Below are 24,078 nucleotides of genomic sequence, written 5' to 3' on the forward strand. Positions count from 1 at the left end.
AAAACTCCATCGTCACTAGAATGAATCCTAGTTTTAGTTTTTAGCGATTACACTCTTATAGCTTTACTCTTTCTCTTTATATAGATTAACTACTTCAATTCTCAGTATTCGAATATTGTGATTTGTCCATATTTGAGATGCGTATTCACTGATGTTGTTTTGAGTGAATAATTTCGTTTTTACAGGTATTTCTCAATCTGATGACCATTGCGAGTCTTTCAGTAGGGGCCACCACAGACAAGCAATGAAAAGGTCATACAGAAATAATGATAAAAGATATTATACAGCTGGCGTTGTGGATGACATCAAAGTAAGAAAAAATTCTGCATTCTATATACCGTCACATCTAAGAATCATTTCTTAGAACTCAATGATTATCTAATACACCTACACATTGGTATACCAGATGAAATCTTATATTCGCCAAGAAGATATAGCAAAGAAGGAGTAATAGGAGATGGGAAGTACACGGGTCACTATATACGTGTATTCACCGTTTTCATTTTTACTGAAAAGTGGTGCAATTTTGGCCTATAACCCGAAAACAAAAGTAGATAGTAGAATACAGTTGATGGCATTATAAGTTCTCGAAAAAAGATGAACGTAATGTGCCATTCATTTTCCTCTATCTCGTTGGGTTTGAAAAGTTGTAGTTCAGGTATCACCAATTTTGCCTACCCTGTACAAGTCATGCAAAAAAATTTACATGTATAATCCTTTACGGCATCAATCATCAATCAGCATTTAGAATATGTGTTTTTCATTTCTAGAAAGACCGCAACAGGGATGCCAGTATCCACAAACGCCTGTCTTGGAACTGCAATAGTCTGGAGCAAAGGCCTATTAACGAGGACCATACCTAGCATTCGTTTTTAGGCCTGTTTTTATTAATTATGATAGTGATCTATTTTTTAGTGTTTCAAGTACTAGAAATACTAGATTACTTGATTAATTTAGTCACTTGAAGTCCACCTGGGTTTTTCTTTCACCTCAAAACGATGTGGACCAATTGGTAAATACCACAATATCAAAAACGAAACAATAATTACTATGTAATATTAGGTGAAGAAAGATTGAACACATTCCAATTACATTCCTTACAAATGGTAAGCAATATTGTACCTAAAAAAAATTTCGAAACAGGCCTAATGTTTGAAAAACTTTTGTATTTAAGAGTAAACATTGTTTGTCGAGTACATATTGTACCAACAGAAGTAGGTGCAGTGAGCCTTGTGGAAAAAATTTGTACTTTCTTTTAGTTTTTCCTAGGCTTACTCGCCTACTTTTCTATATTTATTGAACGATCGCTTAAATAAGAAAGAGTTAGATGATTTTAAACAAAATAGTACAATGACTTTTATATTTTGGTATAAAAATAACGATATTTATTTTTGTTGCAAGAATGCTGTAAGTTAATTTTACTTATTAATATAAAAATGCATAGTATCTTTGTTATATTTATTGAATGACTTAATAAATTCTTTACTATTAGAAAGTGATTTTTTTAAATTTCCTTTTTTTTTTCAAAATGATCAAGTGGCAGAAATCGAGGAAAATGGAAATAGTCGAAACAGAATAAGTACAAAATACATAGCAGTATAAGTGGAAATGAGATACAGAAAAGTATGGAAATTTCACCCCTGTAGTTTTATTCTTTTCGAAAGAAGAGACGAAATACGCAGGCTAGATATAAATAGGTACGGGAAGTTCTGTGGATCTATGTGAAGAATGTAAAGAGAGAAGGTCTGTAGGCCAAAGATCTCTGGGAAAACGCAAGTTTGTCTCCGTGAACACCGTATTAAGATTTTCGTAGTCTACAACTAATTTTTAAACGCCTTTTGAGGGCCAGCTACTCCCTCTGGCGATGACAATATATAAAGGTGCGGTTTTATCGAGAAGTTCTAGATGTCCGAAGACTCCGAACTTCGACGGTAAATCGTTGTGATGTTTTCCAGTTGTTTATATATAGTATAGTTTGAATTAAAACACATGAAAACTAAAGCTAAATATTTATTTCCTTTACAAATTATAAAATTACAACTTCCTGATTTTCTCGATGAAGATAAATTGTTCGCGGTAAAGGTATCAGACTAGAATATTATTAGTATCACTGTTTTCAATAAATCTGCATTTTGGGTCTAAGAGTCCTGTAAAAACAATCTCTACCGAAGACCTTTATAAATGGCATCATTTGTTGACATGTTACTTAATCTTTTTTTCTTTTGAATTGATGTCCTCTGCATAATCTATATTACTTCTAGGTACCAGCACTTCTAGGCACTGTATAATTAGGTAACACAAACTCACTACCAACAGAAAAGGCCAAACTCCACTCGAAAGATAGCTGAAAAGATAAAATGTAAATGCAGGAAGACATAATTAACTCTTTAATGGGGATCGTAGTCTTATAGATACATTGATTACATTGATTGATTATATTATTATTCAAATAAACTTTTTCGCATATCTTTATTTTCATTTTAATAACATTGAACATTTGAAATAGGAATAAAAGGACATAAAAGAAGGTATTTGAGAAACAAGAGATGAATAACGCACCAAGAAGATATAGCAAAGGAGGTAAAACGCAGTTCAAAGCTGAGCGGAAGGATTATGACGTAAGAGGTGGCAATGTCGAGCACACTGACAGGACTCGGTTCGTTAGCAGTGGCGTAGCACAGACAATAATGGGTAAAATTATAAAGAAGAGAATTTGAAATAAGTTCACCTTTCTGCGAAAACGTCATTGGAAGTGCAGAAGTGCGCGAGTTAGTTGAGAGATAAAGTAAGCTGCATCCAAGATGTATGATAGTGAAGTCAATGATTAAAATACCAAACATTTCATATTTACCTCCTCAATTTCTTGCCAAGGTGTTGTTTTGATTCCTGTGGAATATTTCTGTAAACAATTTCTGTTCTTGATGACACATTCTCCCAATTGTAGTATCCCCTTATTCTTTTGTTACATGTGTAGGGACATATTGTATTTCCCAATTTCAAATCCTTTATTGCATTGCACAATGCTGAAATATTTCATAATTTATATCACAATTTCAATTGAGGCTAATGAGAAAACTTTGTGACTTTTATAAATAAATACCTTGGATTATCGAGCCAACTGTAGGTTCTGCTAAATAGATCAAGTCAGAAGGCAACACTTCTGGAATACCCCCCACTCTTGTAGAAACAACTTTAAGGCTGCAAACAAAATTTGTTACCCTCAACAAAATATCTGTTTTTCTGCTTTCACTACGTACCCACAAGATGCAGCTTCCACAATTGCCATACAATAAGCTTCTGTTAAAGATGTATTCAAAAATATATGTCCTTTCACTAGAACATTTCTAACCTGTGAATGCTCTAAACCTCCAAGAAGAGTAACTCTATCTTGAAGACCCTTTCTTTCTCTTATTTCTTCTAACAACCTGAAAGTAGGAATGATATGAAATAAAGATTATGAATGAATGTGAAGTAGCAAAACTATCATACAACTATATCATCATCATACAATGATTTCATTTTTGAATAAAACAACCAGGACACACTTTGAAATAGTTTAATCAACAAATTAACATCCAAATGAATAATTTCTCACCATCTTTTTGGCCCATCTCCAGCTATCAAGAAATTCACATCCTCAAATTTGTTACACATCTCTGGTATTATTTTAGCAGTTAAATCAACTCCTTTTCTATACACTAGCCTTGAGACAACAACTATTGTAACTGCAAATTGAGATTCTCATTCAGTCCAAACGACGCAAAAATTTGTGTCTGATTTGATAAATTTATTTCCAAAATAAGTTCATCAATTGTGGGGGTGTGCTTGGATTATTATTACTTTAAAAGGAAGGCGAAATGAGAAATACACACTTACCATGGTTTTTCGATCTTTGACCAGGATCAGGAGTAAAATAGTATGTATCTACAGCATTAGGAATCACAGAAACTCTTTTTTGATCAACTCTTGCACGTAAAACTGTATTTTCCTTTCCTGTATGAGACACACATATACAATGATTACATCCTACCAGCGATAATTCCAATAATTTATTTGTGATTGCTGCACTAGCATCAGCAAACCCAAATAAACTATGATCAGTGAATACTGTCTGAAAAATAAATATTAATAATTGCCCAAAATTGATGATTTTGGAAGAAACCTTCAGTCCCATAAGATTACCAACAAGCATAGCTTCATGTGCTAGGGCAGAAAATGCTGAGTGGCCATGGATAATTTCTATACGTTCCCTTATAAATATATATCTAATAAGGGGTATGTTAGCAATCATGGTTGGCAGAATGCACTGATTGTAGAATACTCGTATAGGCAAATAGTAAACCTTTAAAAAATTTGTCATGTATCTAACACCAACTCGATCCTCGTAACTATGAGTTAATATAACAACTTTATGGCCTTTCTGCAGTAAACATTGGGACAGATTATAAATATGTTCCTCCACTCCTCCCATATTAGGAAAGAAAAAGTCGGAGACCATACTGAAAGTAAAGGTAAAGTTGAATAGATATTGTTTAGAAGTACAGGTAACTCGTCTCACCAAATTCTTTGGCATTCCATTATGAGTTTTATTAAATAATATTCACAATCTCCGGTTTTTATTTAGTTAGAGCACGCCACAGCAATCAAAAAGTGAAATCATATCTTATCAAAATAAACGAAGGTAATCTACAAAAAGCAGTACAAATCTGTCATAATTTGTAGGTTATGCAATTTCAAAACACAGCTGATCAGTAAACAAACAACATGTTTTATGACTCAGCATAGCAACTAGTGTGACGGAGTTCCCAAGGAGCATCTTTATCATGGTAATCTTGTCCAGCCCTAATTGTACCTTGGAAAGACAGTTACTTTGAATCAACATTTAGAGTGGGCTTATACCATATGCCTACATTTTTATTACCATGTCTGTTTTATGCAGAGTTCATAAGAACCAAGAAGTGAACCAATCCAATTTACAGGCAGCGCAGCGATCTGCCAATGAAATTGCTCCTTTGTTAGATCTTGGTACCTGTAGGCAGAGACTACTGTCTCTGCCTGTAGGTAAACCCTGTGGCCTGTATATGTTCTGTGCGTAAACCCCTCATGGGTGGGTCATTGTTACGAACCAAGACCTTAAAATTGAAACGATCTAATGGCAGTTGGCGATCACGTGAATGCCATCCGCCAAGATTATAAACCTGGTTGGTTCATAATTTATTCATATAAACCAGGGTTTCTTAACCAGTGGTCCATGGACCCCTAAGGGGTCCATTTAACAAAAGTCGGGGGTCCATGACCATTCTGTCTCAACATTAAGTTTGAAACTGATGTACATTGCGTACTTATCGTAAATAATAAAATCTGGCAAAATCCAAATCTCGTTCTTTTTATTTTTTCAGAAAGGGTACGTGAGCTATGCGAAATATTGAAAGGGGACCATAGCTAGAAAAAGGTTAAGAAACCCTGATATAAACCATATCACGGCCACTTGAATAATTAGGCGCCAAAACGGCCAAAAAGAGAAATATACTTTTGACCACCTGCCTTTTTAACCGAAACATTGAAATTGATTAATTTCATGAGACCCTGTTCACCCAATTGGATCAATCTGAACTTGAAATTCAAACAAAGTTGGAAATCACCCAAGTGTATGTGCTACAAGAATTCATAAACTTTCAAAAAGTTGTAATCAAAAATTTATTGTTACACAAATATCAAACTTAAACTCATGTTTTGAAATGTAAGTCTAACAAATAACTTAAAAGGATAATAATATGGACATTTATTTCTTGGATTTCTTAGACTTATGTCTGTCTTCACTATCATCCCTACTTCTTTTCTTGTTTGAAGAATTGGAGGAATGAGAACTCTTATGGTGTTTGCCGCTGTCTCTGTCTTTTTTGGGTGATTCAGAATGTTTTCTTTTAGAATTTGAGCCACTTGATGAATGCCTGCTCTTCTCTCTTTCTTTTTGTCTCTCCTTCTCTTTTTGTTTCTCCCTCTCCTTATCTCTACTGCTGCTACTGTTGTGCTTCGAACTTTTACTGGAGGAATGGTGGTTAGAAGAATGTTTATTTGGTGAATCATGCTTGGATGACTTATGTTTGTTGTTACTGCTAGAAGAGCTATGTTTGTTATTTGATGAATATCTGCTAGAAGAGTTCTTGCTTGAGTGTTTTGATGGAACTTTCTTTTTGTCCAAGTCATCTTCAAATTTATTATTACGCTCCCTATCTTCTTCTGCAGCCTCCCTCTCTAAATCAGACCAATCCTTTCCTGATTCTTCATCGGAACCTGAAAAAATAAGTCTAGCATAACATGTGTAATTTTTTCTAAAATATCGTGGGAAAATCCACTTTCCGGAGATTTAGCCCATTTTTATTCGTGAAGATAGAAATTGAGTTCAAACAGAAGAAAAATTATTGAACACCATAAAATAAACTTACCTAATTCTTCTTCTGAATCACCATCTGATTCTGTATCCCCTTCTGAATACTCTGAATCTTCTTCAGAATATTCTGATCCACTTTCGAGGTCCGTAGGTTCATAAGCATCATCTTCCTCTTCAGAATCTTCATCTTTAGCTGCTTCTTCTTCATCAGATTCTGGATCTAAGAATGTCCAACCACCGCTTTCAAAGAAACCTTCAGGATCATCTGTAATTGTCTTCATAATCTTCGCCCAATTCAGGGTTTGCACACCCTCTGAATATCTTATATCGCATGAATTTAACCATTCCTAGAACAAATAGATATTTTTCTTAGTTTTTATTTATTGTATCTTATAATTAAACAAGTTAATATTATGCATACCTAAATTATTCAAATAAGTAGGTATTTTAGGAAAAGTTTAATTATTTTATTTTTACCTTAACATGATCCAGCATGTTCATGGGTATAGCATTGACCATTGCAACTTTGCGACTGTAATCTTTGAATACAAAAACCATGTCAAAATTCTTGAGGTGGAATTGAACACGTTCAAAATGAACAAGCTCAACGTCTTCTAAGGTGATTACGAATGGCGGCCACTCTGTAAGGTTGACCAAGCAACCTGAAGTTGGTTGTAGATTGACAGTTGATCTAAATGGTGCTCCAGGGAAACCTAATTCCCTAAATGGAGTATCAAATTCGATTTCTTGCTTGGTCATGCTCTCAACCTGTAAGAAAATTTTGTTAAAAAACTTGCAACTATCAGAAACTAAGGAAATTCTTTCAAAATTTCCTACTTACTTTTTCACAAAAACTTTTGAAGGCTGTCTTCAATTTGTGCCTCAACTCACGTTCAGATTGTTCAGCAGCCAAATCATCCCTATCATGCATGTGTTGGTGTTTTCCTAAGTCGGTAGTTATTTCTCCCACCTCTGTATAGAATTGCACATCTACATGTTTCTTTTTGCCAAACATAATGGCATGTTTCAGATGAAAATGAAGCAAGATGATCATTTCACCATCGCATGGTTGAAAGAAGGCATTTTTAATATTATTATAAAGGATGTCAACCTTGTCACCTCGAACTGAAGTATATCTGAACCCATTAGTATGAGCTTCTAACGATCCAGTCATTCTCTTGGTAACTATATTTGGCCTTATATACAGATCTTTCAACTTTGGATTACCCTTATTCTGAGATAAAACTAGAGTATCTTGTTTTACCAAGTCCTCTTTCTCCCGTTCTTCAGCTTCTCTTGTTTTGAACTTCCTCTGTACCTCTTTGATCAATCTGAACGCTGTGTTCAAGTTAGATGAAGGTGGGGATATTTCACCTGGTTCTTTTATGTTTGTACTTCGGTAGGTCAATTCTTTCAAAAAAGTGGCTTCTGGTTGTGGATATGTGCCTGCAAAATAATAAATTTAGACAATAATAGAATAAAAATTCCAAAAAATCAAACTTACCATCGCTTTTGCCCATGGTTGCACCAGGATGGAAGAAATTTATACGCAAATAGGTGTAATCCCCCTCAACTGATTGAGAAATATTTTTCACAGTTGAAATATGAAAAGGCACAGGAATACCATAAATAGGTAATATAACTGTCTCATACTTTTGATCCACATACAGTTTTAATTCCTTAACTTCCGAATCTCTAGGCATTTGACTTGCATTTTTATAAGATACATTATTCTTTCTAACTTTCTCTACATCTTTGGCTCCTGATTGCTTAGCTAAACGTTCCTTTGCCTTTTCATTCAATAAGATAGCCAATTCTTTCTGGTGTTCTTTTCTTTTTTCCTCTGAAGTGTGTTCTGTCCTAAGCTTTGAATCTAGTACTGCTGTTCTTTTGCTAGTTCTTCCCAAGATTTCATCTTTCGGTGCATTTTCCTTTTCAGCATCATTTTCCTCTTCTTCAGAATCTTCCTGAAGGAAGACACCTATGTTCTTCAATTTCTTCTTGCTCACTGTGAGTGTTGTAGCAGGTTGATCTTCATTTACCATAACGGTGTCCCCGATATATAAAGCATATGTTTTATCTGAAAAAACATTCAGTTGTGGAGAATATTGTAGACTAACTACCGATTGGCTTCATTAATGATTATGCTAATTTTGATCACTACAGAGGTATTGAAGATGGAGGAGGGCAGATCCATAAAAGCCACCCATTGAAAGGAATCTACTTTAGCATTCAACCTGAATGATCTGTCACAACTACTTAGAGACGCTAGATACTAAAAGAAAGCATCTCTTTCTACTGTTCATTTATACACATAAAACTTAACCTAGGTGTCGATCTCCTCCCATAATGTCTTTATGGTAGTCATAAACAATATGAAAAAAGGCTTCAATGTAACTTACCTTCTTTCTCTGTCGCCTCCTTGTTTTCCAAATTACTCAAACCAATATTGAGATTGAAAACCATTCCTTTTTTCGCAACAGCAGTGGTTTTCTGAGCAATCATCAAAGAATTTTCTTTAAATTCAATACCCATAGCAAATCCAAAATTTTTAGTGAGGTGATCTACTAGTGCTGGTTTTTCTTTTTTAATGAAATTCAAACCAACATTATAAACATCACATAACTTAGAGCCTGCTACCAACTTCTTCATAACTTCTTCTTCACAGCTGAGTAGTAAATTATAATTTTCTTGAATCAATGGCTTAGGATTAACTAACAATGTTCGAATCAAATTAGAGCAATAAGATTTATAACGAGCACCTAAAGAACATATTATTGTACCATAATGCATAGTGTTTTTGTCACTCCCAGCACTGAATCTGAGGCTGTAATTTCCACCTGATTGGATTATAGCAGGGTAGCACATATCCACTTGAGAAACATCAACCCCAGAAACGTATTTTTTGTCATTTATAGCACTCTCTACCCCTTCTGCAAGTTTACTGTGTTTCACTTTTTTTTCAGAATCAATTATTTCCATGATTTGATCTTTCAGATACTTTGTGAAAACATCAACAGTCACCATACATGCTTTTTTTATTGTTAGAATTTCGGCTTCTTCTTTGGGTGCTATTAAATAGGCAAATGGACTGCTGATATCTAAAGTTTCCAATTTTGCTTCTGAAACAACTGCATTCCAAGAATCCATGAATTCTCCTGGATATTTATCTTTTCGGAAAACGCCTATTGTTTTACCTTTCCGACTACCCTTAATAGCTTCAATAAGTGTTTCAAAATTAGCTTTATCTTTATCATTTCTATCTCGTACCAAGAACTTTAACTCTATAGCATTTGGCTCAGAACTTTCACCTTGTTTTATAAAATCAATTTTCTTTTTACTTGCAAGGAAGTAAGCCTTCTTTTCGGTAAATACCATTATGGTATCAGTTAGTTCATAACCTAACAACCAAGTATGTAATGCTCCAGATTTGCTGTACATTACATTATCATCAACACCAACGGCGGTAACCAAAGCATCCATATTAGAGAATCCATTCTCCTCTTCTGTTTTTATTAACCAAGAATTATAGAGTTTTTGGAGGCGGCGTTGAAAACATTCCTTATCTAGATTGAATGCCATTTTGTTGCAATCATAAAATACTTTTCAATATCTAAAAACAGAAATACATCACAACCAGCTAACTAAAACACCATTATCCGCTTTTCACGTTGTGCCGCCAGTTTTAAGAAAATAGAAATATCAGAAAGAACATAGATATTCGTTAATCATTGAACGATCGGCGCCTCAAATTTAATTTCGATTGACGTTTGACAAGGACAAAGGAAGAGCAAAGAGTAGCAAATATTTTTCTGTGCTGAACATTGAACTCTATGGGAACTGGAATGGCTTCGTAGGTAGCAAAATTCGTCGAAAATTGTGACCGAGAGAGAGGGAAGAAGTAGAGCAACCTTTCTCTCTCTAGCGTGTTTTTGTTTACACTATTATAACCTAAATTTAAATGTCATTTTCGTAGATAAATTTTAAATCACATTGTTTAATGTCTTTTTGTCAGTATTTTAGTAAAAATCATGGTGAAAAATTGTTTAGAAGCCATATACTTCCGATTTACATTCCTAAGAAACTCGAAAAATGTCTATATATCAAGTCAAGTTAGCTGTTGAACAGAATTTCTTGTGCTTTTTCAAAGCTTAAATATAGTTTTTTGATGAGTGTTTTTTAAGTCTATGTGTTTCCCAGAGTGACAAAAGTGGTTTTTGCAGTAACAAAAAACATTTTGAATAAGAAGAATTTCATAACAACAATGGTCCAGTATTGTGTTGGAAACGGATGCCATAATGCAGGGGACATAAATATAATATAATATTTTTTCTGTGAAGTGTTGGTATCACATAAACCAATCCATCCTGAACAGTTTTACAGAAGTGAGAATCCACAAAAGGAGAGAAGCAGTAAATAATTAGGAATAATCCTTATGTTTTTCATTTTTTTAGGTTCCCTCTCCGAAAACCTTTTACTTTACAACTTTGGACCAAAGCTACAGGAAGGAAAAATTGGTATCCGTAGAAATACATTTGCAGAAAAAAATTTGCAGTCCCCCACAGGAAACATTTCTTGGCAGTTTGTCAAGGAATTAGAAAAAGTTCAAATGGAGGAAGGTCTAAGGTTGGCTAATTCCCTCTCATCTCAGCATATCATTATCAATTATAAAAATAGAATTATGAATGTCAGATTAGCTACTCAAACAATGAGTAATGGGGTAGCAGATGCTATGGAATTTCTTGATAACAAATGTAAGAACTTACAATTCGAAGATAGTGCCGCTACCGTTGAATTCATTAGAAAAATTGACATTTTTGTCCCAATTATGTTAAATAAAAATATTTCAGCAATTTTGTTCTTTACTTTTTGATATGATTCCTTTTATATATTGAACTATTTGGAATATTTAAAATCTCTCGCACTGACACCAGAGACGACTGTCTCTGCTCCAGAGACAACTCTGTCTTTGCTGACACTGCTTTTCATATGATTCCAAAGCTTTATCCGAGGCTTTTCAGAAGATCATTTCCTATATTCTTGCCTCAAGATTATAATTAATATTTATATTCAAATTACTCTAAAGCTTCTATTTTATTAATTCATCAAGGCTGCAAGGTTGATTATTAAAAATTTCGTTCCCGAAATTCAAGAAATTATGATTAACATCATAAATCACTAAAAAAAGTGCAAAATTTTTAGAAATTTCGATTAGAATGACAAACTAATGATTAATTATTTTTAGTACGAACCGACTCGTTGAAAGATTTGAACAATTTGGGAATAGAGAAAGAAGTGAATTTTTGCAATCAGTATCAAACCTTCAAATATTTTCAGTTCGAATAGTTCATTCTTTCATTCCCGCACATTGAAATGTTTACGTTGCTAATAGCAACGGCGTGCGAGAGAGAAAGGTTGCTCTACTTCTTCCCTTTCACTCTTCCTCATTTTGCCTGTATCGCGATGCCATTCCAGTTCCCATAGAGTTCAATGGTGCTGAATGCTTGATGTTCTGTCAAATAGGTCCTCTTTGGTTCTTGTTCCTTGTTCTGTCAAAGTTGAAGTTCCTCTTTGGTTCTGTTCTGTGAAATCACGAGAGGTAAACCAAGGTAAACGTCATTGTTGGTACAGGAAAATTTGATTTTGATATTGGTTTACTAATTGAGGGCACTATTGAATCCATTTTCGAAATGGGCATAGCTATCAGAACTCGTATACTATGTTTAGCTCTCCTTATAATTATGGCTACGTTAGGAAATTCGGAATCTATAGAAGATGAAATTCCTATGACAAAATTAACACAAAATGTTGGAGCACCTACTTTGAAATTTTTTTATTGGTAAGATACAAATTCAGGAACTTAATCATTAACTCAAAAACAATAATATCATTTACAGTTATCAATGTGGCTACAGAAAAATGTATGAACAATATGCTGAAATTATTCAGCAGAAATATCCTTTCATATCGATGGAAGGATCTAACTATGAACCACCTGGTATAAGCATGTTTTTGTCAAGGTTGATTGTGAGTTCATAAATCAATTGTGAGAATGGGTTCTAATTTAAAATTTTAGGGCTTACTTAAAATGTTCCTTATTCTATGCATACTTGCTGGAGTGAATATATTCGAATACATAAATCAACCCAGGCCTTCATGGTGGACCTGGTGTACTGAGAATAAAATTTATGCATGTATGATGCTATTTTTCCTCTCCAACATCATTGAGGTTCAACTGGTTCAGTCAGGGGCATTTGAAATACTGCTGAATGATGTTCCTGTATGGTCAAAGTTAGAAACAGGTAGAATACCACAACCAGCAGAGCTTTTCCAGATTATTGATAACCATATGAGGTTTGACACTAAGCTCGAATATAATAATGGCTTTGCCAAGTGAAGATTTTTCTGACTGATGAAATGAGATTGTTGAATAAATGTTAATATTTGTACCATACTGAAAAGACTTATATTCTAATGGCCTGTCCACCTTTGTGAAGTGCATCAGGATTAATTGACTTATTAGGTATAACTTGATTGATTGAGAAGTTTTGAATTCAATAATATAAATATTCTGAGAATTTTGTAATAGAATTATGAGTTATCTATTTATACATAGGTGGTAATAAAAGGTTTAGGAAATCAGACTTAATATTTTCAAGAAAAGTTCCGAATACACAGTATGTGAGTCTCCCAAATTGAGGTACCACATTGCTGTAGTATTGTTCGAGGTACCTATATTTGTTAATTCTGTACATTGAGAATAAATAAATAGAACTTTGAACATCATCTGGATTTTCATAACTCTTTCTGTATGAGGTTAATGAGGAAAAAGCAATAGGTTTGATATTTTTATTTCAGAATTATTTACAAATTTTAATTTATTTTGTTTGTACTTAATTAACGACGATTTTGCCAACGTTTTTCCTTGCCCAGAAAGTGGCGCCATCGGCTGCGACTGTGGCACTGAAAATGCAAGAGAACAAATTATTATAGATTAGGTTAGATTGGTTCCAATTCTTTTTATTTTTCATTGAGACCAATCGTAACTAATTGTTTTCGGTAGATGGGGACATTATTATTGATTCAACAAAGATCGCCTACATTTTTATTCAACTACGTCTATCTGCCCCACCCCAAAGATTATATCTATAATCTGGTATCAGAGACAAACTTGTTTATCTCTGGTGATATATCCTGGATATTGAACAAGTTACACAAATCAATGGGAAAAAAAGGTAAATCGGAGAGCACATATTTCAGAGATCCAAGAAGAGAGGAAATACTTCCAAAGTTTTTGCCCTAGGCGACGATCGGTTAAAGGTAAAATTTATTGGAATGCGAAGGGAATGTTGGCTGGCCAACAAAATATCTGAATATGTCCATATTCTTCACAATATAATGCATATACGAAGGGTTTCTCAATTGCCTCTGGAAGTCAAAGCAAAAATAATTTAAGGCTGCTTTTAAATATATAGTAATTTTTACTTATATCAAGAAGGCTTCTGTGAAGTAAAGTCATACCTATAACACATAACCACAAATATAGGTCAAACTTTTGCATGATTTCTTAAATTTTTGTAACAGAATAAACTATTCTATGTAAATTTATGTGTTTTTCATTTCGGAATTACTGCCAAATTGTGTTTTATATATTGTACCTAGGCGAAATTCGATGAAAAAAATTCATTCAATTAAAAGGCAGTAGGTACCTAGGTGGGGGTGTGAAAAAGGCTAATGACCCATTTCTCAAAATCATCCGTATCAATTCAGAAACCCCCTTATATCGTTCAAATTAAGAAGTGCTAATTTTGGCACCCTTTAGTTGGTTTCATGGAAGGTATACCTTCTTAACTACCCTCATATAGTTATAGGTTATTACCAAAGACAACCACTGTCTCTGGTTATTACACCTCGCAATATTAAAAGTGGAAAAATCATTATATTGAGACAAGAACAAGAGCCACTTTTCTGATTTCATATAGTTATTACCAATACTCCAATTCAAATTTTGATTTATGAATATGAATCAAGATCTACATTTTGAATTTTCAAAAGCTTTTCCAATTAAATATTGACAAAGTCTTGGTAATAAAACAAACAATATCAACATAATTCTGAGTTTCAATTTTAGTTTTAGATGAAATATGAAATATATCGAAAACTATTTTGCGATGTTCGATATATCTAATTTTGAGACCTTGTTTTGTAATATTGCCAATATATTGCATTATACAATGACCGTTAAACGATATCAATGTATATATCTGAAATTATTACTTACAACACATGTAACTCTCCTTTTTCTTGAGGTGCTTTCCATTTCAAAGTGACTGATTTTCTCACCGAAGCATTGGAATGTGTAGCCGAGCTCTGTAACATATAATAATAATTAAGGGTATTTGTATAGATAATTTTACAAACTAATAGCCAGCTTATAAGTTTAGCGATATCATTGGAGTAAGGAAGAAATTCAATCGAGCTCATGTTTCTCAAGATAAGAGTATTGAGATATGTGTAGATATATACAAATTCTGCAGTTAAGTATTTTGGGTTGTTCGGTTGTTGAGGATGAGAACAACGAAAGAGCAAAAATTAGAGAGTTAAAACTTTACCTATCCAACATTCCGCATAATTAAGTACATCGAACTCACCTTGGAAGATCCATGACAAGTCAAAGCTTTGGAGTCTTTATCCTTAGGATCTATCACGAAACTGCCTACAGCCTTATCTCCCTTTCTCACTTGGACCAAGAAACCTTTGAAGTCCTTTCCTGAGATGGTGATGTCAGTTTCCTCGCCTGGCTTGACAGTTTTTTTCGATATCGAAACGGTGTACGGAAGCTCAGAGGGCTGTGGATCGAAGGGATGCTTGGGTGTCATGTCGTCGCATACAGTGGTTGGTGCACCACTGGAGTAAGCCCAAGCGCATGTTGCGGCACTGAGAACGAGTGCAAAACAAGCGAGCGTATGCATTCTGGAATACAAGGGCGGTTCATAAAAGGTTTTGTGAAAATATTAGTGTTCTGTGGTGAAAACAGAAGGAATTTCTCTCCCCAATCCTCAACTTCATGCATATAGATTGCAAAATTTTAACAACGCTTGGAGTTACGGCCGAGTTTTAGCGTCGTCCCTAATTTTTTGTCACCATCATCATGGTTGGTCACTCGCGATAGACCCGCTCCTCTTCTACGTCAAAGGCCACTACTGTTTTCAAAAAGTCATATTGCCGCATTTGGGATTCGACGAAATCATAGGTGATTGTCGATTAACAAATGCATCCATAACAAGTCAAGATTTTGAGCTGGTGGACAAAAAGGTACTCATTAAGAAAATGATACGTCTTGTACTCTTTCTTTTGATCAGAAATGGACCCCAGATCGTGTGACTTAACACGAGTCTAGTAATTGCTCTATGACGTCGAGTCCATATATAACCGTCGGTTCTTTGCAGGAAGAAATTAAGATTAGTTTATACCACGGGACTTTCTCGCCTAACGTATAAGGCGTAAAGCGGGAAAGACTACCAGAATGTGGGATTTTGGCGGAATACTTGAACGATAAGTAGAAGTTAGGGATATTACAATAGTTTCCACTTTAGTAGAAAAGATGGCAGTACTTGTCGAACGATTTTTTTCAATTTCACCAGGATACGAATTGTAGCCAATGCCGGAACTTTTCGAGATATTTGTTCATGTGGAAATTCATAGAAGAGATAATTGCACCTCGGAAAGTTAATAACATGAATGAATATTTGTTCTTCAATGAAAAAAATTTTCAACTTTTTGTTCCGTTTGACGAATAAAAAACTTTCTGACTTTACGAGGTGACAAACTGATTGAATTGAATTATAATGAAAATCCCATATAAATGGTGGTTTCTGACGTAAGATATATTCATTTTCTCTTTTTGAACTGACCACTAAAACGGTGTAGACCCCTCTTAAACGCTGCATGAATGAAATTCGACTGTAAATAGTCATAAAAAATATTATAACAATAGGAATAAAGGCCTATGTTTCAGCAAATCCGTTGAGGTCATTGGATTGAGGTGTTTTTTCATAAATAACTCTATCCTACTTGACTAAAAACTGATGTTTTTTCTATTAAATTCAAAGCTTGCATGCCTACTTAGTACACAGAGAATAATAATAATAATAATGAATTGAATGCAAATTCAGAAATAGAATTTTCACTAATCGATGACGAATGATAGACTCAATTAAATAAAGATTCTAGCAATTTTGAAACAACAAAATATCAACATTTTTCGTCGGTTTAGATAGCGCACTGAGAATTATATGGAGTAGCACATGTAAATTTTTCAAAACAGCTATCTGCTATCTTCATATATCTAATTCTAATAACTAAAAATATAAAAGTTGAACGCAAAGTTAAAGAATAACATGAAAAAATCAATAAAACCGATTCATTTTGTGATGGAAAGTATTCTATCATCAAGTTGGTTGAATAGAACGAATATAAACAATAATGTCATTGGTCACTTACTTAACAAATCTTTGCTGAAAGTGCACTCAAACAGAACTGAATGCTAGTCGTATAAAATATACTTTCAAGCTTAGTTTGATGCAATATTGATCAAGGAGGGATAAATGAAGATCAAAAACATTTCTCGTTGTATTATATTCCCCCTCTGAAGTGAAAAAAGCGAAGGCGATGATACCGGTTAATTCGATCGAGATTGGTTCGTTTTAATTTATGAATAAATAATGTATGGGTTTTCTGCTTATTTGAGTGCAAAAAAATTGTGAAGTTGAAGATATAACAATGAGAATGGAGAGGTGATTTTGAGGTCAGGCGCTATGGGTATAGTTGATTGACTTTTACGATTGATCACTTGACACTCTTGTAAAAATCGAATGTGGGTAAAAATCGCAACCAACAATTTGTCCGCATTCAAGACAACCGGTTTTGAGTATTACTTAATAGAGAGGAATTTTGTAAGAATATATGGCAATCTGGATTATACCAAAGTATTCCAAGACACCTTTTAGTGTTACGACTGACATGAATATTTATCATTATTATCATTCAAACAACGCATAAATAAAATCAACGAAATTCACGCATAATCTACCAGGAAATTTAACAATTCCCCAAAGAATATAGAGAGATTCTATAGTTTTTCGAAGAAAAATATTTGAAAAAAAAATATTATTCGATTAAATAATTTCAGTCAGTCCCAAGAACAACCCATCTGAAATCTGAAATTTTTATTCGTACAGGTGGATTTCTGAACTACGCGCAAACTTCTAAAGAGATTTCAGACCTTGAAATTTTCCATATCAAATAATTTCAATATTCATAAGCCATTATTTTAACGAATTATTATTATTATTATTATTATAGTATTAAACCAGATTTATATGAAAAAATCTAGGATTTTCAGAATGATCAGTTCTGAGAAGAATATTGATGCACGGAAAATTTGAGAACATGGATGGTTAAAAAATATAGAAGTAAGGTAGATATGGATCATGGATGAATTATTTAAATAATGTTTTGATTTATACTTATTTGTGGTTCTGAGACGTTGAGGTTGTAAGGAAAACCATAACATCAGCAAATCCAAATTCAGAATACTGTGGGTATGTATGTCAAATTAAATAGGTGAGTATACATCCTCACATTACAATAAAACATCAAAAATTGAAACGTTTTCCCAACATTTCCAAGATACTTCCATATAATTAAATCATTTAGCTGCAGAGTGAAAAGAAAAAAATATTGAATGAAGAATATAATCTACCAAGAAAAAAGTAGTTTGCTTTTCAGGTGTCATCTTTAGGAGGCTGTGGGCCTGTTCCGATATTGCTGCTAGTACTGGCCCGCAATCGAATAACAATAGAACTCGAACGACTGGGCCAATAGGCATCGTTTCTGAAATACTGACAGTACTGTTCAGGAATATCGGAACAGACGGTGTATCTGAGCAAGGGCTGCTCAAAAGAAATAAATTATCTGAAAGAAAAGAGCTGCACTATTTTTTGACAAGGAATAACCCCTGTATAATAACCACACTAGAATGTTTTAGACTGATTCCACGGATTCAACTTTAATATTTACTAGTTATACCTTTTAAATTGTTTTCAATTTCCTTGTTTTCACTAACAATAACAAATAGATGGGTATTGCAAACATGGTATATACAGGTGCTTTCTCATTATGGGAGTAACTACCTGTTCTATTTGTAGGTATCTCTATGGTTTCCGATAAGACGGAATAAATACCTTATACTCGAACTCGACACAACGAAATAAAGTATAGGTACCTACCTACTCTAGCAATTTTGCCCTTGTCGAACAACCTTTCAAGAGCACTGACTCAACAATTATTTGAATCTCGATTGATAATTATTTTCGAATAACATTATGCTGTTTGAAGGTGAAAGTAGATTTGCTTAAGGTTGAATAATTAATGGGTTGTTATCTCAGTAGAGGGTAAATGCAATTTGCATTTTGTTGAAATGAAATTTTCTCATGCTGCCAATATTGTTTTTCCTAAGAAATTCGAGATTTCCAATTTTGAATATGCTGGATAACGTTCCTGTGGAGCATGGTCCTTATCTTGATAGGGACTATCTCTCATTTTTCTGTTATACAGGCTTGTTCGCAAATAGGGGTAAGTTAACCCCTTGTTTTTGAGTCCAGATGGGGAAAGACATGTTTTATGTATATCAAAATATTCTTTGATATCGGGAATTTCGTATTATACAGTAGAACCTGCCTCAGAAATAGAACACAAATCCTACAAGACAAGGTCTTCGTTCTGTTTTCAACACGACACATTGTATATCTCAGAGAGTACGATTGAATTTTGTAGTTGTAGAATGTTTCCTGTGAATTGAAAAAGAAAAACCCTGACATCATTATTGCAAAATATGAACTTTACTCACGTTTGAATGAAACGGAAGATCCATGACCTTCCTAGTAAATCTATAGAAAAATCTTTTGAAGCGCTGAACTGTTTCAACTCCTTCATGTAAAAGCAGTTGGTTTAAAATTTGCATGGTTAGGTAACCAAATTCATTAGGTGTTAGATGTTGGAGATGTATATCCAGCACACATTACAAAATAGATATTGAATAAAATTTATCTATCTGTTCATATTGAATTAGTTTTAATGTGAAAGTTGTCCTTAGAATCGTTGATGTGGGACATTACGCAATATATGTATGTTGAAATTACTCAAAACAAATGAAAAATTTTAATTCACCATTTGTGTATTGAGTAGGTATAATTTTCAGCGGTATTTCAAAATTCTTATAGCATTTCTTTCTCCAGTTGTTCCCTATCAACTTAATTTAATGTGAAATAATACTATAAAATTCCAAAAATAGTTGGTGAAGAGGAAAAACAGGGTTCCATTCCGTAGATAAGCTTCATATTTCCACATTCAACACATAAACTCAATACTTTAATAAGTAATCAATGTTTTGAGATTTGAAAAAATTTAAATTTCGTAGTTTTCCATTTGATCACATTGAAATGACATTTGATCCTTTTTATTAGATATCTATTTTTAAGTAGTGAGGTGCTTTATTCAAATGTACCTAAACGTAAACCTCAGAAACATACCGAATGTTCCAATTGGAAACTAGAAGAAATTATGTAGGATTTTACTCTATTTTTGATTTTTTTCTGGAAAATTTCAAATTTCTGAAGGAGTCAGAAATGAGGAAACAAAATTGTCTTTTGCATATTTCAAATTAAATGAATTAGTTTTGATGTTGAAATTGTGAAGATTGTTGTCAAAATTTGTTTGAATGCAATGCTTATTGTTGACTATACATATAGACAGGAAACTTATGGTTGATGTTCAATTTTAGGTAATTATATTATATATTCTAAAACATTTCACAAATTACTATTAATTAATTATTAATATTTACGACAACGTTTGAAGGTCTGAAAGCTAGGCACATATATGAAGAAGAATATAAGGTTTCTTGCTTGACTGAATTTCAGTTTACTAGCACACCTAATACCCTGAAAATAAAGCTGAAGAAATCATAATATGTAGTGATTGTAAGGACTGCAGGGTGGCGACCAAAGTTGATAATACTTTGCAATTTGGCAGTCGATGAAGGATCTCGCAAAATTTCGAGTTAGATATCTAAAATCCTTTTTTTAGTGTTGTGCGCGATCACTAAAATTTTCGTATCAAGCGAGCAAAAAGAACGATATTGTTGAAAGAGTCCTAAATTATTTGAACCAATCATCTGTTTTCGGCAAATCATGCCTTTGAATTTCAAGAAATTGATCAATATTCACGAATGATTAAGGACAAATATGAAAACACACGAAAAAATCCAACTACACTTGATTGATACCTCGAAAGAGAAAAATCGACATGCAACACTGTTGATATTATAAATATGTTTACGCTAGTATATTCAAACAGAAACATCAATAGTTCAGTTCCTCCTTGATAAACAGAAATGTTGTTGAATGCCGATACATGGTGAACGCCTTCCAGAATTATTAAACAAATCACTGTCCATAAACATATTGAATACCTTCATAAAAAGGTAAGGTAAACCAGAGGGGAATTTCCCTAGATGCTCAGGAATTTTCACAAAAAAATATCAGCAATGAAGACAGCACCGCAAATATTTTTGCCGAAACCAACTGTAACGAAAAAAAGCAACAATTTTCACAACTCCGTCAAGTTTATCATTGTAATCGCCCAGTATTTTGGTTTCTTTCCGATATTGGGACTTTCCACGGGCAGTTGGAGGAGTGTTGATTTTAAATGGTGGTCTGGCATTAACATTTACAGCTTGATTATATTAGTTGGAGCCATCATGCAGTCTCTAATTAGCCTCTGGTTTTTGCTGTCTACAAGGAATTTGCAAAGATTCAGTAAGTTTGAGACGTTGGAGCGCAAATCATATGATCGATAACTATTTTCAGATAATATTGTTTTTTACATAAGGGGAAGTTTAACTTGCTACCTCTTCATAAGGCTGGCAAGATCATGGCCTGGATTGATGAAAGAATTCGCTAAAGTCGAGTCATTTCTAAGGCACTACCCTCTCACTAAAGTTAATATAACAAAAAAACTGAGGATTATTTCTATTTGCATATTCGCTGTTGCTGGATGTGAGTATGAATTCATATTTACACTTCATTCATAACGACGCTATTCAATCAAACCGATCTTATGCGTTGATATAAAAATATTTTTTTTGCTTTCAGTCGAACATATCTGTTCTCAGATAGGAAACTTCCTGAAAGCCTTCAACTGCGGTAAAGATAGAAAAGGTGGAACCATTGAATTCTATTTCACTGTGATTGCACATCCCCAGGCGTTTTACATATTACCTTATTCAGTTTTCATTGCCATCCTATTCCAGGTAAGATATTCTTGGTCAATGAATGGTTAAATGAAATTTTTGTTTTTTTAGTTACTGACAATCATCATGACTTTTGGCTGGAACTTTCTTGATGCTTTTGTGATTTTAGTGAGCACAGCCTTTTCATCTAAATTGATACAATTCGAGGAGAAAATCAATTTTCTCAAAAATCAGCGCGTAAGTGGAAGTTTGAACCTATAAAGCAAAATGTAATGATTCATTCAATTCATCGAAAGGCTATTCATGCTGTTTTCCGCATGAAATTTTTTTTCTTACACAGATAAATGAATATTTTCCAGATAGACTCAGTCAAAATTTGGAAACATATTCGGGAGGATTATAGTCAACTCTGTCATCTTTTCAAGAAATTCAATAATGAAATGAATGGAATTATAATTGTGTCTTTCATAACGAACGTCTTTTTCATTTTGTGGCAGCTTTTCTCAAGCTTAACAATGGTTCAAACAGGACTTCTGCAAGTATACTACGTTTTATCCTTGTTCCTTCTGATTTCGAGGATATCTTTCGTATGTATCTCTGGAGCACAATTTTATAATGAGTCTCTAAACATCATAAGTGCACTAACTACATCGAATTCATACATTTATAACGAAGAAGTAAGTAATATTTCGAATAATGAACACAAAAATTCGAAAAACAAATAAGAGTACCAATTAACTACTTTTATTTATGCGAGTATTTACGTTTATACGATTATAATAAGAAAACTCTTCTTGTCTTATTTAATAATATATCATATATCATTTGAAAAAGAAAATGTTTGCAATTTTGTTTTCGAAGTTTTTTGTTGTAGCCGAATAAGGAGTAATTGAATCACCCTGTTTTTGAAAATTTTTATTTGTTAGCTAATAATGATCGATGTACATGATGAAGAAAGAGATGTAACAAAAATAATTTATTTCATATCATCAAATCTTCGGAATCTTTTATTTTATTTTTTTATTTATTTATCAAAAAAGGAATTTTATCACTGATATGAATTGTTTCTCTCATTATGATCTGAATATTATATAAGTAAGTAAAGCAAAAAGTTTTGATTTATATTGCATGCTGGAATTTCTATTTTTGTTTTCAAGGAAACCTCTCAATAAGATGAAGAAAGGAATATTCTTGAAGAAATTTTCTAATGTGTGTTATTTCTCTCATCATATGGAAATATTGGAAAGCAAGATTTTTAAGACCATTTTAATTTTCAGATTGAACGTTTTATTGTTGAGGTGGATGCGGCTCCTCTCATTCTGAGTGGGGGTAATTTTTTTTACATCACCAAAGGCCTAATTCTTGAAGTGAGAATTCTTAAATTTGGGCTTTAAAATACTGTCAAACACTAACATTTGTTTCAGCTTGCTGGAGCCATAGTTACTTACGAGTTAGTTCTCATCCAGTTCTCCAATCAAATGCTAGAAAATCCAATTCAAAATGCATCTTTATGCCATGTTTAAATTAAATTAATTTTAATATGTGATATAAAGCTTAGGATCTAGAATTTCTTTTAGAATGGTGGAGGACAACTCCATTTTAGATTTTATTAAATATATCTAAATATAGCTTACAGTTTATATGTATTTTTCAATAATGAATGAAAAACATGTAATAGATAGGAAAAACGAATTTTTTTTCTTCTTTCAAAAATGTTGCGTACAAACAAGGACTATATGCTCATCGTTCTCCTTGAGTTGAATCATTCCAGGAATAAATAATAATTTATAAATAATAATTTATTTATTTTTAAGGCCTCATTAAATATTATTTCATTGCATAACAGAATTTTTTTCATTCCCGACTTCATAGGTTCCTCAAGATAGACTGAACTAAAAGGAAAACAAAAGCTTTAATTTCAAAGACACACACATTTTTTTTTAAATTGGTCAGACCTGAATTTTAGGAAGTTGCATCATTTATCTCGTTCAAAATTACGTGTAAGAAAATTATTAACCTATTTAGTACAAAACTAGTAAGTTCGTAGATCTCCTTTTTTTGCTAGATATACCTTTTAGTTAATTTTTTTTTGCAAAATTACAAAGCTGAATGAATAACTGAACTGGACATTAAATGAGACATGATAAAATATCATTCATGAAAATTTGTAAGCAGCGCAACCGGCATTTTGCAACTTCCTCCTTTTAATTATAAAACTTAATATAGCATTTTTTGAGATCTGCATATCCCAAAACGTAAACTGCATGAATTTCAGGGGTTATTATTCTTATCCGTGCTCTTTACAAATATTCATTATTGGAAATATTGAACAAACTCTTTCCAATTTTCGATAATAAGGAATCAGATTCAAAAA

The 24,078-nt window shown here is 33.2% G+C and overlaps 6 protein-coding genes across 15 annotated transcripts in view; 3 read left to right on the forward strand and 3 right to left on the reverse strand.

Moving 5' to 3' along the window:
* The window catches only part of LOC123310994 (pleckstrin homology domain-containing family G member 5), a 137,981-nt gene extending 136,490 nt beyond the window's left edge, over nt 1-1,491 (forward strand). For all 7 annotated transcript variants that reach the window (XM_044894729.1, XM_044894728.1, XM_044894732.1 and 4 more), the window contains 2 exons: nt 186-310; nt 771-1,491. In XM_044894729.1, coding sequence (XP_044750664.1) covers nt 186-310; nt 771-863 — 218 coding nt within the window. In that variant the 3' untranslated portion in view covers nt 864-1,491. The remainder of the gene's footprint in view (nt 1-185; nt 311-770) is intronic.
* A 506-nt stretch (nt 1,492-1,997) lies between these two features.
* Nucleotides 1,998-4,740, reverse strand: LOC123311172 (phosphatidylinositol N-acetylglucosaminyltransferase subunit A). The gene is made up of 8 exons (XM_044894979.1): nt 4,559-4,740; nt 4,163-4,499; nt 3,877-4,111; nt 3,596-3,725; nt 3,258-3,425; nt 3,101-3,198; nt 2,852-3,023; nt 1,998-2,344 (listed from the first exon to the last, which is right to left on the reverse strand). The coding sequence occupies exons 1-8, from the start codon at nt 4,576-4,578 to the stop codon at nt 2,203-2,205; spliced, it is 1,302 nt and encodes a 433-aa protein (XP_044750914.1). The 5' UTR covers nt 4,579-4,740; the 3' UTR covers nt 1,998-2,202.
* A 938-nt stretch (nt 4,741-5,678) lies between these two features.
* Nucleotides 5,679-10,151, reverse strand: LOC123311248 (FACT complex subunit spt16). The gene is made up of 6 exons (XM_044895098.1): nt 8,794-10,151; nt 7,896-8,471; nt 7,233-7,837; nt 6,869-7,159; nt 6,447-6,738; nt 5,679-6,294 (listed from the first exon to the last, which is right to left on the reverse strand). Exons 1-6 carry the CDS (start codon nt 9,971-9,973, stop codon nt 5,783-5,785), a joined length of 3,456 nt encoding a protein of 1,151 aa, XP_044751033.1. The 5' UTR covers nt 9,974-10,151; the 3' UTR covers nt 5,679-5,782.
* A 1,881-nt stretch (nt 10,152-12,032) lies between these two features.
* LOC123311761 (thioredoxin reductase-like selenoprotein T homolog CG3887) lies at nt 12,033-13,177 on the forward strand. Its single transcript, XM_044895844.1, has 3 exons — nt 12,033-12,230; nt 12,289-12,418; nt 12,468-13,177. Exons 1-3 carry the CDS (start codon nt 12,082-12,084, stop codon nt 12,786-12,788), a joined length of 600 nt encoding a protein of 199 aa, XP_044751779.1. The 5' UTR covers nt 12,033-12,081; the 3' UTR covers nt 12,789-13,177.
* A 49-nt stretch (nt 13,178-13,226) lies between these two features.
* On the reverse strand, nt 13,227-18,765 carry LOC123311762 (putative defense protein Hdd11). Of its 2 annotated transcripts, none has more exons than XM_044895846.1 (4): nt 18,682-18,765; nt 15,043-15,364; nt 14,673-14,761; nt 13,227-13,354 (listed from the first exon to the last, which is right to left on the reverse strand). In XM_044895846.1, exons 2-4 carry the CDS (start codon nt 15,361-15,363, stop codon nt 13,285-13,287), a joined length of 480 nt encoding a protein of 159 aa, XP_044751781.1. In that variant the 5' UTR covers nt 15,364; nt 18,682-18,765; the 3' UTR covers nt 13,227-13,284. The 2 variants fall into 2 exon arrangements, with proteins under 2 accessions (XP_044751781.1, XP_044751780.1); XM_044895845.1 differs by lacking the exon at nt 18,682-18,765 and adding an exon at nt 16,895-17,053.
* Nucleotides 18,766-20,614: 1,849 nt separating this feature from the next.
* LOC123311759 (gustatory receptor for sugar taste 64f-like) lies at nt 20,615-23,333 on the forward strand. Of its 3 annotated transcripts, none has more exons than XM_044895841.1 (7): nt 20,615-21,270; nt 21,322-21,510; nt 21,607-21,764; nt 21,816-21,941; nt 22,064-22,381; nt 22,982-23,071; nt 23,129-23,333. In XM_044895841.1, the coding sequence occupies exons 1-7, from the start codon at nt 20,967-20,969 to the stop codon at nt 23,225-23,227; spliced, it is 1,284 nt and encodes a 427-aa protein (XP_044751776.1). In that variant the 5' UTR covers nt 20,615-20,966; the 3' UTR covers nt 23,228-23,333. The 3 variants fall into 3 exon arrangements, with proteins under 3 accessions (XP_044751776.1, XP_044751777.1, XP_044751778.1); XM_044895842.1 differs by having other exon boundaries at nt 22,202-22,381; XM_044895843.1 differs by lacking the exon at nt 22,064-22,381.
* The last annotated feature ends 745 nt before the right edge of the window (nt 23,334-24,078 follow it).

The sequence above is a fragment of the Coccinella septempunctata genome, chromosome 4 (genome assembly GCF_907165205.1).
Source record: "Coccinella septempunctata chromosome 4, icCocSept1.1, whole genome shotgun sequence".
Classification (NCBI taxonomy): Eukaryota; Metazoa; Arthropoda; class Insecta; order Coleoptera; family Coccinellidae; genus Coccinella; species Coccinella septempunctata.